General features: G+C 40.5%; 1 protein-coding gene across 1 annotated transcript in view; it reads left to right on the top strand.

The window, feature by feature from the left end:
- The window catches only part of KMT2C (lysine methyltransferase 2C), a 267,769-nt gene that overhangs the window by 232,761 nt on the left and 22,014 nt on the right, over positions 1 to 12,994 (top strand). The window contains exons 43-46 of the mRNA XM_046670589.1: positions 869 to 1,101; positions 4,644 to 6,365; positions 11,018 to 11,230; positions 11,937 to 12,101. Of these exons, the coding sequence (XP_046526545.1) occupies positions 869 to 1,101; positions 4,644 to 6,365; positions 11,018 to 11,230; positions 11,937 to 12,101 (2,333 nt within the window). The remainder of the gene's footprint in view (positions 1 to 868; positions 1,102 to 4,643; positions 6,366 to 11,017; positions 11,231 to 11,936; positions 12,102 to 12,994) is intronic.

The raw sequence follows: 12,994 nt of genomic DNA, 5'->3' as shown, positions 1-12,994 counted from the left end.
ATTCATTTCTTTGTCTTATAGTGAGTCAAAAAGGTATATTCTGAATTTCACTGCCATAGGATGACTTTTTTTTTTTGACTTGGCATCAGTGAAGTAAAGTGCCCTTAAAGAATAAAGAAGGAATATTGGTACAAGATGAAGAGATATAACTATTTGGGGAGATATTAATGACAGTCATAAAAGTAAAAAAGATTTTACTTGGTTAATTTTTCCCTACCTTTGCTTATTTATAGAAGTATAAATTAGAAAATTTATAAAAATTACCAATGTTTTTATCTTATAGATTTCCTTTATAAAGCATAGACTTCATATTGGTTCTTTCTAAAACATTCTAGGTTCCCTCCCTCTCAGTTTATGACAGTTTTTCAGTATTAAGAAATAGGGAAAACCTTATAAACTTAGGTAAATCAGCATGGGAAATGACAACTAATCCATGCTCTGGACCTTTAGTGAGGGTATATCTTCTTACTTTGTCTCTTCAAAATCTGTAAAGTTGAATTAATAAAATACACATATAATTTAATATGTAGTTTGGCTTGAGGGTTAGAAAATTTGATAGTTTGGTAGACAAAAGCATTCCATTAGATAGAAGTCTTCTGCTTTTTAAAGATTGGAGTTATAGTATTTTTACGTATGAAGTTAACCTATGTGCTAAGAACAAGCATTCTTTGGTTTTCTCAAATAAATATTTTTCCGAAATCTCCTATTTATAGTTACATGCTGGTCTAATAGTTAGTATTGTGTTTTCAAAGTATTTATTACAAGGTCATGATGAAACTGTGTTTCCTTACAAAGTGGATTTGTGTAACTTTTGTACTGTTAGACTCTTTAGAAAATTAACACAGATGAATTTTTAATTTTTCCTCAGATGATTCACAACGTAAGCAGTATGAAGAATGGCTTCAGGACACCCAGCAGCTTCTTCAGATGCAGCAGAAATACCTTGAAGAACAAATTGGTGCACATAGAAAATCTAAGAAGGCCCTTTCAGCTAAACAGCGTACTGCCAAGAAAGCTGGGCGTGAGTTTCCAGAGGAGGACGCGGAGCAGCTCAAGCACGTCACTGAGCAGCAAAGCATGGTTCAGAAGCAGCTAGAGCAGGTAATACACAGGTTTGCAAAATGGAAACAGTTCTGTGTTTTTGTTGATATTTTAAAGATTTTATTTTTTGTTTTTCTCCCCAAAGCCCCCAGGTACATAGTTGTGTATTTTTAGTTGTGGGTCCTTCTAGTTGTGGCATGTGGGATGCCGCCTCAGCATGGCTTCACAAGTGGTGCCATGTCCGAGCCCAGGATCCGAACTGGCAAAATCCTGGGCTGCCAAAGGGGAGTCCGCGAATTTAACCACTTGGCCACGGCACCAGCCCCCGAAACAGTTGTTATTGAGTAGATGTTTGGGTCTGTCATTCATTAATGCTAGAGTATTTTGGTTAGTGTTAAATGGCATACAAAAGTACACTGTGAAAAGTGACAGCTCTCAGACCTCTTACTCACTGAACACATAGCAGCCCCAGTCCTTTCCCTAGAGTAATGGTCACACAGCATGTACTTCATAAGTGCTGCTGGATAGGTTAATTCTCATAATCCTGACTTAGCACAACTGTTTTCATACTTTGATATGAAACTGGTGTAGCTGGTATAGCTTGGGAAAACTCAGTTACTTTCCCTGCACTGAGAAGTCACCATGCAGGGTCTTCAGCTTTCCTGAGGACGGAACTCCCGGGAGGCCCTGGGTTCAGGCGGGAACAAGAGGCAGGGCCTGAGAAGTGGTTTTTCACTTGGGTTGACCTTTTCTTTACTGTCTCCTTTGGTCCCCGGGTTTTTAGTGGAATTTCAGATACAGCGTTTGAGTCATTCTGGTGATTTTTTTCATTGTATGTTTTTATTATTTCTTCTCAATATTTTGGTCTTAAAATACATTGGTATATCTTATGTAACAGACTCATTCCTGAAAAGTGAAATCATTTTGCTGTTTTTTTCCATTATAAACCACGTGTTTCTCAAAATGCTCTGGTGAAATAAATTATACTTAAGTAAAATTTAAAATTTTTATTGAAAATAAAACAATAATAATGTTCAAAATGGGTTAGGAGCACACTCCTAGAATTTACTCAAATGAATTAAAAATAAGTTCACACAAAAATCTGTACATGAATATTTATAGCAGCTCTATTCCTAGTCACTAAAAACTGGAAACACCCCGGTATCCTTGAGTGGTGAATGGTTGCACAAAGTGTGGTAAGGCACACCTCAGAGGTACTGCGGGTTCAGTTCCAGACCACCACAATAAAGCAAATATTGCAATAAAGTGAGCCACGTGAATTTTTTTGTTTCCCAGTGTGTATAAAAGTTATGTTTACACCATAGTCTACTAAGTGTGCAAAAGCATTATGTCTAAAAAAACAACATACACACCTCACCAAAATGTGACAGATACATGAAATGAGCCAATGCTATTGGAAAAAATGGTGCTAATAGACTTGCTCAATGCAGGGTTGCTTTCAATTTTTAAAAAACACTATCTGCGAAGCACAGTAAAGCGAGCTGTGCCTGTACATCCGTACAGTGGGTACTACAGAGCAATAAAAAAGAAGGAACTGCTGATATCACAGCAGCCTGGGTGGCTCTCAGAGTGTTATGCTGGGCAAAAGAAGCTAGTCCCAAAGGTTGTATACTGATGGCGTTTATTCAACATTCTTGAAATGACAAAATTGGAAGGATGGACAATAGTTTTCGTGGTTTTCAGGGCTTAGGGATGGAGGGAGGAGGGTTTGACTACAGACGGGTAGCATGAGGGTGTTTTCTAGGGGGTTAGAACTCTTCTGTATCTTGATTGTGGTGATGGCTACGCTAATCTCTGTGTTAAAGATCATAGAACTGTACACAAAAAAAGTCAGTTTTGCTTTTGTCAATTTTAATATTTAAAATAAAATTGAAAAGTAATCCAAATGTTAATAGTAGAAAAGGAGGAGGAGTTCAGAGTAGCTTGACTAAATAAAAATCGGAGTGCTTTCTGTGTAATGAACACTCTGGGACACACATTCACATACATCGTCTGATTTAACCTGCCCTTCTGAAGAAGTCAGTGTTACCCCCATTTTACACATGACGAATCTGGTGAGTCCTTGCAGAGGTGGGTACCATGTTTGCTCGTAGCTGGCTGTTGGATTAGGGATCTGGACTCCAAGCTGTGGCTACCACAACAATGTACCAACAGTAAAGTGATCATAATTCCTATTGTTTAAACTAGGACCATTCTAGAATGGGAGGTTTCTTTTCTCTTTAAATTTACTCTCTGGATCCCTGTTCATTGCAAGCAAATATTCTTTTAAGGATAGGTATTTCTTATAAGGTATTTTTAGTACTTTTATTGCCTTCTGGTGTATTTCTATAAATTCTTTATGATGAGGGCCTAGTTTTTGCATATCCATGGATCAAATCCTATTTAGAAATTGATACTGTACTTGGAAAATGGGACACGTCATCTGTTACTATATAGTTGCCAACAATCCAGTGTAATCTTATTAAGCAATTGATAACATTTTTTAACGTAGTTTAAAATGTCATAGGAAAAGCACAGACCACTCTCTGTATCCCAGATACTGTTCTAGGTGCTTTGTGCATATTCATACTGCTTCAGCAGTCCAGTGGTCATTCCTCAGTGCTAGCCAATAAACTGGTCAGGAAAGACCAGAAAATAAGATAGCAGTCATATACTGGGGAACAGGCCAAAACCATTATGTGCAGAGAAGATGCTAGTCTGCCTGGGAAACTGAAGAAAATAAATTGAAAAACTCTTAGAACTACTGGGTTCAGTATACTAGTATAATATATATCCAAAAATAGAATGCTTTTGAAGGATATGTACATCATCTTGCATCCCTTCCTCCCCGGTTCCCCGAGTGAGCTGGTACATCCTCAAGACGTGGGTTGCATTTTTACTGAGAGTGGTTCATAGTGTCTGGCACATTGGGGCACAAAGGTTTTTGGAATGACACAAGTCAGTCATTATATTAGGAGCCTATTAGGAACTATTCAAAACATCACCTCAGAGCTTGTATATATTTTGGAAATTGTAATTTGGTATGTTACCCATGAAGTTCAGAGAGTCTAGTCTGTTTACCAGGAGGGGAGGATGTGGTATACATGCTAGTAGGTCCTCTTGTTTTAACATGTTGTTCAATTTTGTATATTTAAGAAATGAAATCTTAATGCGTTTAAATGGTTAAAGTTTGAGTTAAATCCCACAGTTATTCTAACCTTTTGTATTAATGGAACTTCTAAGGCATCCTGTGTAGCTTTTGTTTATTCTTTTATCTTACTTTTTGATGTGTAGTTTAAATAGTTTCCTGTTCACAGTAAGGTTTTTCTTAAAATTTATTTCAGAAAAATGTGTTTTGAATTTTTCAGTATTTCATATGTAAAGAAGTAGAAAAATTCTGTTGTGAAGAAGATTGGCAGTCTCTAGTTAATGTTTATCAGTCTAATTTTTTGTGATTTTTGCCATTGCCTAAGCAAAATATTTTTGCCTCTACAAGATCTAACTGCCTTCTGTATAACCCTCCACCATAATTATCAGCCACTGTTTTAGTTTGATACCTGTAATGTATATAAATGGGTTAAGATTTAATTTTGTCATTTCAGATTCGTAAACAGCAGAAAGAGCATGCCGAGTTGATTGAAGATTACCGGATCAAGCAGCAGCAGCAGCAGCAGCAGCAGCAGTGTGCACTGGCCCCGCCTGCTGTAATGCCGGGTGTCCAGCCACAGCCTCCCCTAGTTCCAGGTGCCACCCCATCCACCATGAGCCAGCCCAGCTTCCCCATGGTGCCACAGCAGCTACAGCACCAGCAGCACACAGCGGTCATTTCTGGCCACACTAGCCCTGCTAGAATGCCCAGTTTACCTGGATGGCAGCCTCCCAGTGCTCCTGCTCACCTCCCCCTCAATCCTCCTAGGATTCAGCCTCCACTTGCCCAATTACCAATAAAAACTTGCACATCAGCCCCAGGGACAGTGTCAAATGCAAATCCACAGAGTGGACCACCACCACGGGTGGAATTTGATGACAATAATCCCTTTAGTGAAAGTTTTCAAGAACGGGAACGTAAGGAACGTTTACGAGAACAGCAGGAAAGACAGCGAATCCAACTCATGCAAGAAGTAGATAGGCAAAGAGCTCTGCAACAGAGGATGGAAATGGAGCAACATGGCATGATGGGCTCGGAGCTAGGCAGTAGGACACCTGTGTCCCAGGTTCCATTCTACACTTCTGACCTGCCTTGTGATTTTATGCAACCTCCAAGACCCCTGCAGCAGTCTCCACAACACCAACAGCAAATAGGGCAGGTTTTACAGCAACAGAATATGCAGGCATCTCTTAATTCACCCCCCACCCAGACTTTCATGCAGACCAATGAGCGAAGGCAGATAGGACCTCCACCTCCGTCATTTGTTGCTGATTCACCATCAATTCCTGGTGGAAGCCCAAATTTCCCTCCTGTTAAGCAGGTCCATGGAGGTCTTTCTGGGGCCAGCTTCCAGCAGTCCCCGGTGAGGCCTTTTACACCTGCTTTACCTGCAGCACCTCCTGTAGCTAATAGCAGTCTGCCGTGTAGCCAAGACCCCGCTGTAACCCATGGACAGAGTTATCCAGGATCAACCCAGTCTCTCATTCAGTTGTATTCTGATATAATCCCAGAAGAAAAAGGGAAAAAGAAAAGAACGAGAAAGAAGAAGAAAGATGACGATACAGAATCCACCAAGGCACCATCAACTCCCCATTCAGATATAACTGCTCCCCCGACTCCGAGTATCTCAGAAACTACCTCCACTCCCACAGTGAACACCCCCAGCGAGCCTCCTCAGCAAGCAGAACCCGAGTCGGTGGAACCGGTTGACCCATCGACACCTAACATGGCAGCAGGCCAGCTGTGTACAGGATTAGAAAATAAAGTGCCCAATAGTGATTTCTCACAAGGAACTCCAAATCAACAGAGTTATGCAAATCCAGAGGTGGATAAGCTCTCCGTGGAAACGCCTGCCACAACTGAAGAGATGAAACTGGAGACTTCTGAGCTGGAGCAGTGCCCAGGCCAAGAGGGGCCTAGATTGGAGGAACAGCCCGGGAACAAGGCTGAAGAGAAAGCTGTGGCCGGTCGTGTCTCCTCAGGGCAGAGTCCTCCCCATTCAGCTGGGGCCCCTGCCACCAAAGGAGATTCAGGCAATGAACTTCTGAAGCATCTGCTGAAAAATAAAAAGTCCTCTTCCCTTTTAAATCAAAAACCTGAAGGCAGTTTTTGTTCCGAAGATGACTGTACAAAGGATAACAAACTAGTTGAAAGGCAGAACCCAACTGAAGGATTGGTAAGTGCGACTCATGAAAACTACTCCAACTTTCTTTTCCTTTTATTTTAAATTATAGCAGATTAGTACCAACCACTATATTAATTTCAACACTTTTGTACCTCTTTACTCTAAAGGACCAATTTTTATTTTGTTATTTCTACCTCCATGGACCCCATGTTTGACTTATATCCATAAATTATGTTAAGTAATAATTTGTTTACCATATTTTTCAAAAATCAAAGACATGTAGTAATGCATGTCATATGTAACGTGTGCTAGTCAGCTGATGACTGCCATATTGAGTTGATCTAACCAAAGCAAAGAAGTAAATGTCTATGTATCTTTATTGCAAATAAGTGTGCAGTTTCCGTTAACCTCTTTGAAATACAGAAGGTAGCTCCTGCACCCCATTAATACCCTTGGGGTCCCTCAGGGATAACCTGTATTGGGAGTCCGTCGTGTTGCAATGTATTAAGACTTAATGTTATACAAACTCAATCTTACATGTAGATCCTCTTTTATCTTTGTAGTTTTCCATGTATCAATATTCTGCTCTTTTTAAGTTATAAAACATTGGGTTTGATTTTGTGTTTTCATTTGTTTGAAGAGTTTCCTTTTAAATATACCTTTACAAGTTTTCATCTCCTCCATTTCAGTGAACTTCCTTGCGATATTTCCCAAACTGGGGTTTCTGGATCTTAGGAATTGGTCTGCTGGATGGCTCTTGCTTCCTTATCTTTCAAAAGCTGCAGTATCATTACTGGTGTATTCACAAAGCTTTCCCTACAGTGCTTCTCAAATTGGATTTTATAATCTTCATCTTTTAATTGGATGGGGGCGGGGTGTGGTATTTAGTTGTCTAAGTTTGCTTATTTAAGATTGTTAATGAAGCCTTTCTTTTTACAAGTGTTTTCCGTAGAGGTTGAGTGTTAACCGAATAGATTCATGTCATTTTTGTAAATTTTAGTGGTATTTTCAGTTATATTTGTCACCTGCAAGTATGCCCAGTCTCTAGCCACTGTGTCCATTGCGTCCTGTGTCCCTAGGAGTACTCAACCACTTGCAGGCCCCTGCATGTCCTTCTGATCTCCATACATGGCCATACGCTGCTGTTTCTGCCTGCTTTGTGCTCCCTTCTTTTTTACATCTGATCAGTAATCTTTTTGTCTTTTAAAACTCAGTTCTGGAATCATCTTCTCCAGATAACTTTCTCAGCTCAACCAATCTCAAATATGTGTTGATACCCATGTGTTCACATAGCAGTTTCTATAGTACCACTTAACATAAATAGCTCCTTGAAGGGCACAGACTGTATCTTAAGCACTTTTATATCCTCAGTACCTAATACAGTAGTTAGCACATAGTAAGTATTCAGTGTATTGAAGTTAAGTCCTAATACTGGTGATTATATATAAGAAAATAGAGAGAGAGGGTGTTATGATAGGAAAGGGGATGAGATCATTGTATATGTATATGTATAAAGGTCTGGACTCTGGCACATGTTCTCATGTCCATTTGGGAGGGCGGCATGGGGGAGGGGCACTTTATTACTAGGGGTAATGACTCCTTACCACAGGCCAGGTGTTGTGTTATGCTGAGCACGTGCCCCTAAGATACCCTTTAATCATATGGCAGGTACAGTTATCCCCATGGTACAAACAATGAAGTTCATTTACTTTCTCATCACGCTTAAGGCAAAATAACTGTGGCCATAGTTTTAGACCCAGTTTTTCGCCCTTCTGATCTGTTTTCTTATACATAAATTGCAATTAGGATAAGAACACTCTCCTAGTTGTAGTGGAGTGGTGAAGCCTTCTTGCGCACTTTGAGAGGTTGAACCACTCAGCCTGCGTTAAATCCATGTTTCATCACTGCCTGGTGGTGTGACCTGCACAGGTCAGCCTTTCTGTGCCTTGGTTTCCTCATCTGCAAAACAGGATTAATACTCCCTATTGTGTGGCGCAAACAGGATTAATACTCCCTATCATGTAGCGCTGGCACAAGGGTAAGGAGTTAAAAGACACATTGTGCTTATAATATTGTTGTAAAAGGTGCATACCTTTGACCTAGCAATTACATATTTAGGAATCTGGCATAAGGAATGTAAGAATCTAATATGTGCAAAGATGTAACTGCATGAGTAGCTAATATCCTGTCTCTACTAACAGAAAAAATGAGAGAAAGAAAACAACCTAAATCTACTATACAGTTATTGATTAAATTCTTATTTCTGTGGATCTGTATCTGAATAATATACAGATTTTTTTTGGTAGCACTTAAAATTTATCCTATATAAGAATGTTTAATGTCACAAGCAGCCAACCATATGTCAAGTTTAAAAAGTAGCCACTAGGGGCCAGCCCAGTGGCACAGCGGTTAAGTTCGCACATTCCAGTTCGCCGGTTTGGATCCCCGGTGTGGACACAGCACCACTTGGCAGCCAGGCTGTGGTAGGCATCCCATGTATAAAGTAGAGGAAGATGGGCATGGATGTTAGCTCAGGGCCAATCTGGAGGATTGGCAGTAGTTAGCTCAGGGCTAATCTTCCTCAAAAAAAAAAAAAGCCACCAAAATAAAAGAATACAAGGTGTGGTCCATCGTGTCTTTAACAAAATATATATAGCCATAGGTAAAAGATCAAAAACAGATACTTTACAATGTTAACTCTTTTTACCTCAGGCAGACTTTTGGATGATTTTTAATCTCTTGTGCTCTTCTATGATTAAAAGTATTCTTTGAAATGTATTCATGTCTGCCTTTTAAGGTCGTGGTGAGGATTAGAGATGATGTCTGTACAGCACTCACAGTGCCTCACCCATCCATACCTAATAAGCAGTTGCGTTATGAGTCTCTTAGAGGCCAATAAGATTCTTAGACCCTGGCTGCTCGAAGTGCAGTCCTCAAGGATTAGCGGTGTGGACCTCACCTGCAGCTTTTAAGACAGGCAGACTGTCATGCTCTGGCACAGACCTGCCAGTCAGAATGAGTGTCTGAACAAGGTCCCAGGCGAGTCACATACATATGAATAGACAGAGGCACAGCGCTCAGCCTGCGGTTCTCAGAAGCACCAGGAGGGCTTGTTAAGACACAGAGCGCTGGGCCTCGCTCCCAGGGTTTCTGATTTGGTAGGTAGGTCTTGGGTAGGACCAGAGAATTTAGTTTTCTAACCAGTCCCAGGTGTTGCTGCTTCTGCTGCTCTGGAGCCTGACTGCCCTTTGAGAACCATTGATCTAGCCCCAGGATAGGCAGTTTGCGCCAGCTTCCACCTCTTCCCGTCGTTCTATGAGCTAAGAATGGTTTTCAGACTTTTAAATGGTTGGAAAAATCTAAAGAAGAGTAATATTTTATAACGTGAAAATTATAGGAATTCAAGGTTCAGTGTCCGTGAATTTAAAAAGTTTTATGGGAACACAGCCAAGCTCCTTCGTTTATGAGTTGTGGCTGCATTTCCAGGACCAGAGCAGAGAGTTGAGTAGTTACAGCAGGTGCTGTGTGGCCTACAAAGCTAAATATTTGCTATTTGACCCTTTACAGAAAAATTTTGCTGCCCATGCTCTAAGCCATTTAGAATATATCTGGAAACTATAATCTTCAAACCCTCAAAGATTCAATGCAGAATATATTAAAATAAGTTCAACTGGGGCCGGCCCGGTGGTGCAGTGGTTAAGTGCACACGTTCTGCTTCGGCAGCCTGGGGTTCGCTGGTTCGAATCCCGGGTGCAGACATGACACGCTTGGCAAAGCTATGCTGTGGTAGGCGTCCCACATATAAAGTAGAGGAAGATGGGCACTGATGTTAGCTCAGGGCCAGTCTTCCTCAGCAAAAAGAGGAGGGTTGGCAGATGTTAGCTCAGGGCTAGTCTTCCTCAAAAAAAGAAAAGAAGTTCAACTGTAGTTGCCTTTAGCAAAGTATAACTATCAGATTTAGAAATAATGGCCCCTAAAAAATACTCCTATATTTTTAGGTATTGATAGCTCTACCTTTTAAAAACCTTTTCGAGGACTGGTTTATTCTCACCACTTCTTAACCATAAAGCAAAGACAAAAGTAAAGGTTTATTTGCTATCATACAGATCCTCTTTCATTGATTTCAAGTAGATAGCAGTTATTATTCAGTCAAATGTCTAATTGTGAGCTAATCTGAAAGACCAAAGTTGTTTTTTATTGATTCCTGTGGCTAGCTGTTCCTCTCACCTAAGAGGCATCAGCTGTGAAGCTTTCCTGGCGCCTGTCCATTGTTTCTGCAAACTTGAATTTCACCCACTTCTAAGGGAAGCCCAAAATTACTCACCCAGACCACTGCGCAGAGGCCCCACAGCCGCCTGGCTAAGAGCACCCCCTTCCTCCACAGCTTCCAGTGAGCAGGAGTAAGGGGCTGTGGTGCCACTGGCGCCAGTGTGGCCAGGCCTGAGGAGTAACCCTTCCTCTGAAAGGAAAAACAGTCACACTTGAGAGCTCTGCTCTTTGCTCAGGCTTCGCAGGTTACTGATTTCCATACTTGAGAATAGTGCTTGAGAAAAAAAGAGACCATTTGATGCCACCGTCTTCCCACCTTAACTTTTAGTACCCATATTAGGAATGTGTGTCATAGGATGGAAGTGGATTTGCATGAACTGAAAATCAGACATGTGAATAGTTCACTTATTTCTTAACATTTCCAATTATATTAGCAAACTTTGGGGGCTCAAATGCAAGGTGGTTTTGGATGTGGCAACAACCAGTTGCCAAAAGCAGATGGAGGAAGCGAAACCAAGAAACAGCGAAGCAAACGGACTCCGAGGACTGGGGAGAAGGCAGCGCCTCGCTCAAAGAAAAGGAAAAAGGAGGAGGAGGAGAAGCAAGCGGTGTATTCTACCACGGACACCTTCACGCACCTGAGACAGGTGAGTCCTTCACTGCAGCCCCTTTGAAAATACAAGGAAGTGAGACATCAAATGCTTTTTCAACCCTATGAAACTGAAACTCTCTTTATTGCCATCATTTCCTAATTAGAGAGTTACAGGGATAAAAGACATCTCAACAAGGAACCTAATAGATTTCCCATTTGCAAGCAAAATTGCACCTTATCCTATTGGCATCTGAAAATTGTAGTGAAATGGATTGGTAGGTGATGGTCAAGATTTACTTATGTTCAAAAGGAGCAGCCTCAGCACCAAGAAAAATTCTGTCCGCATTACTTGTGACTCTGGATGAAAGGAAATGCAGCTGCTGGTCTCTCTGCATAGTAACCTCTACTCTTACACCTTTGCGGTTGTTGCAGAATGGGGGAGACAGCCACTAAGAGTGCCATTCATGGTACCTAGCCTCAGTTCGCACCCTGATTCTTGCTGAGCAAAGATAAGGAATGTGTTTTTCTTGTTAGATGCCGGGCAGCATCTCTTTAAGACAGATAAGAATAAAGCTTATTTTTAAATATATCTCAAAGATTCTGTAGTCTCTCTCACTTATTCCAGCATTTTGATACTTGAAATTTTTAAGTCTTACTTTTCTCAAGCCTTATTTGACTAAGTTGCCTTGGGTCTTAGAAAAGTTGAGAAACACTCTGTTTTGTTTATCGTGTACATTACTCTTAAATGTGTTTTTTAATAGCAGCTCTCTCTGCTCCCTCTAATGGAACCAATCATTGGAGTGAACTTTGCGCACTTTCTTCCTTATGGCAGTGGCCAATTTAATAGTGGGAATCGACTTCTAGGAACTTTTGGCAGTGCTACCCTTGAAGGGGTTTCGGATTACTATTCTCAGTTGATCTACAAGGTATGTTTCTTTGCCAAGGTGTCACTTGCTTCCCTCTTTGGATACCGTGTCAGAATTGGTAGAGCGTGTCTTGTTTTCCATCTAGTTTACATCTAATCTTCCAAGTTTCAATGAAAAGGTTAAAATTTTACCAGGTGAAGTGTTTTTAATATGAACATTTGAAATTTTTGTATAGGTAAGAATACAAATTGTGGAAAACATTCATTATATATTTCCATGGTAGAGAAAATACTTATTTCCCTGTAACCTTCATTAACTCTTTTTTTTTTTTTTTTTTAAGATTGGCACCTGAGCTAACAACTGTTACCAGTCTTCTTCTTTTTTTCCCCCTGCTTTTCCTTTCCAAATCCCCCCAGTACACAGTTGCACATCTTAATTGTGCCATGTGGATGCCGCCTCAGCATGGCCTGACGAGCGGTGCCCTTTCCGCACCCAGGTTCCGAACTGGTGAAACCCTGGGCCTCCGCAGCGGAGCACGCGAACTCAACCACTCGGCCACGGGGCCGGCCCCTATTAACTCTTAAAATGAATCCAAATTCGCAGTAAATAAAATAAAAAATATAGTTAGGAATTTACCCAGAAAATGAAATCAAAAAATTAAAAAATGTATTTTTTCTTATAATTTAGTTACTACTTGCAACTATGCACTAATTCTTAGCCTTCTAAAATAATATCAAACTAAATCAAGTTTATCTTTTGGTATTTTTTTAAAACATTCTTTACTTCACATCTGACTTACATAAAATGATCTTTTTTACAAAAGTATTTGAGAGGATCATCAGTTTTCCTGAGGGCTTCTCTTCTTACTTTAATATTGAAATCATTCTCTTCTGCTGCTCCCTTTATTACTGCTGTTGGCTTTTCTCTTTAGTTAGAGTCTGTCCTAACTCTCG

The sequence above is a fragment of the Equus quagga genome, chromosome 8, assembly GCF_021613505.1.
Source record: "Equus quagga isolate Etosha38 chromosome 8, UCLA_HA_Equagga_1.0, whole genome shotgun sequence".
Lineage (NCBI taxonomy): Eukaryota > Metazoa > Chordata > Mammalia > Perissodactyla > Equidae > Equus > Equus quagga.
This window is presented reverse-complemented; position numbering and strand designations above follow the sequence as displayed.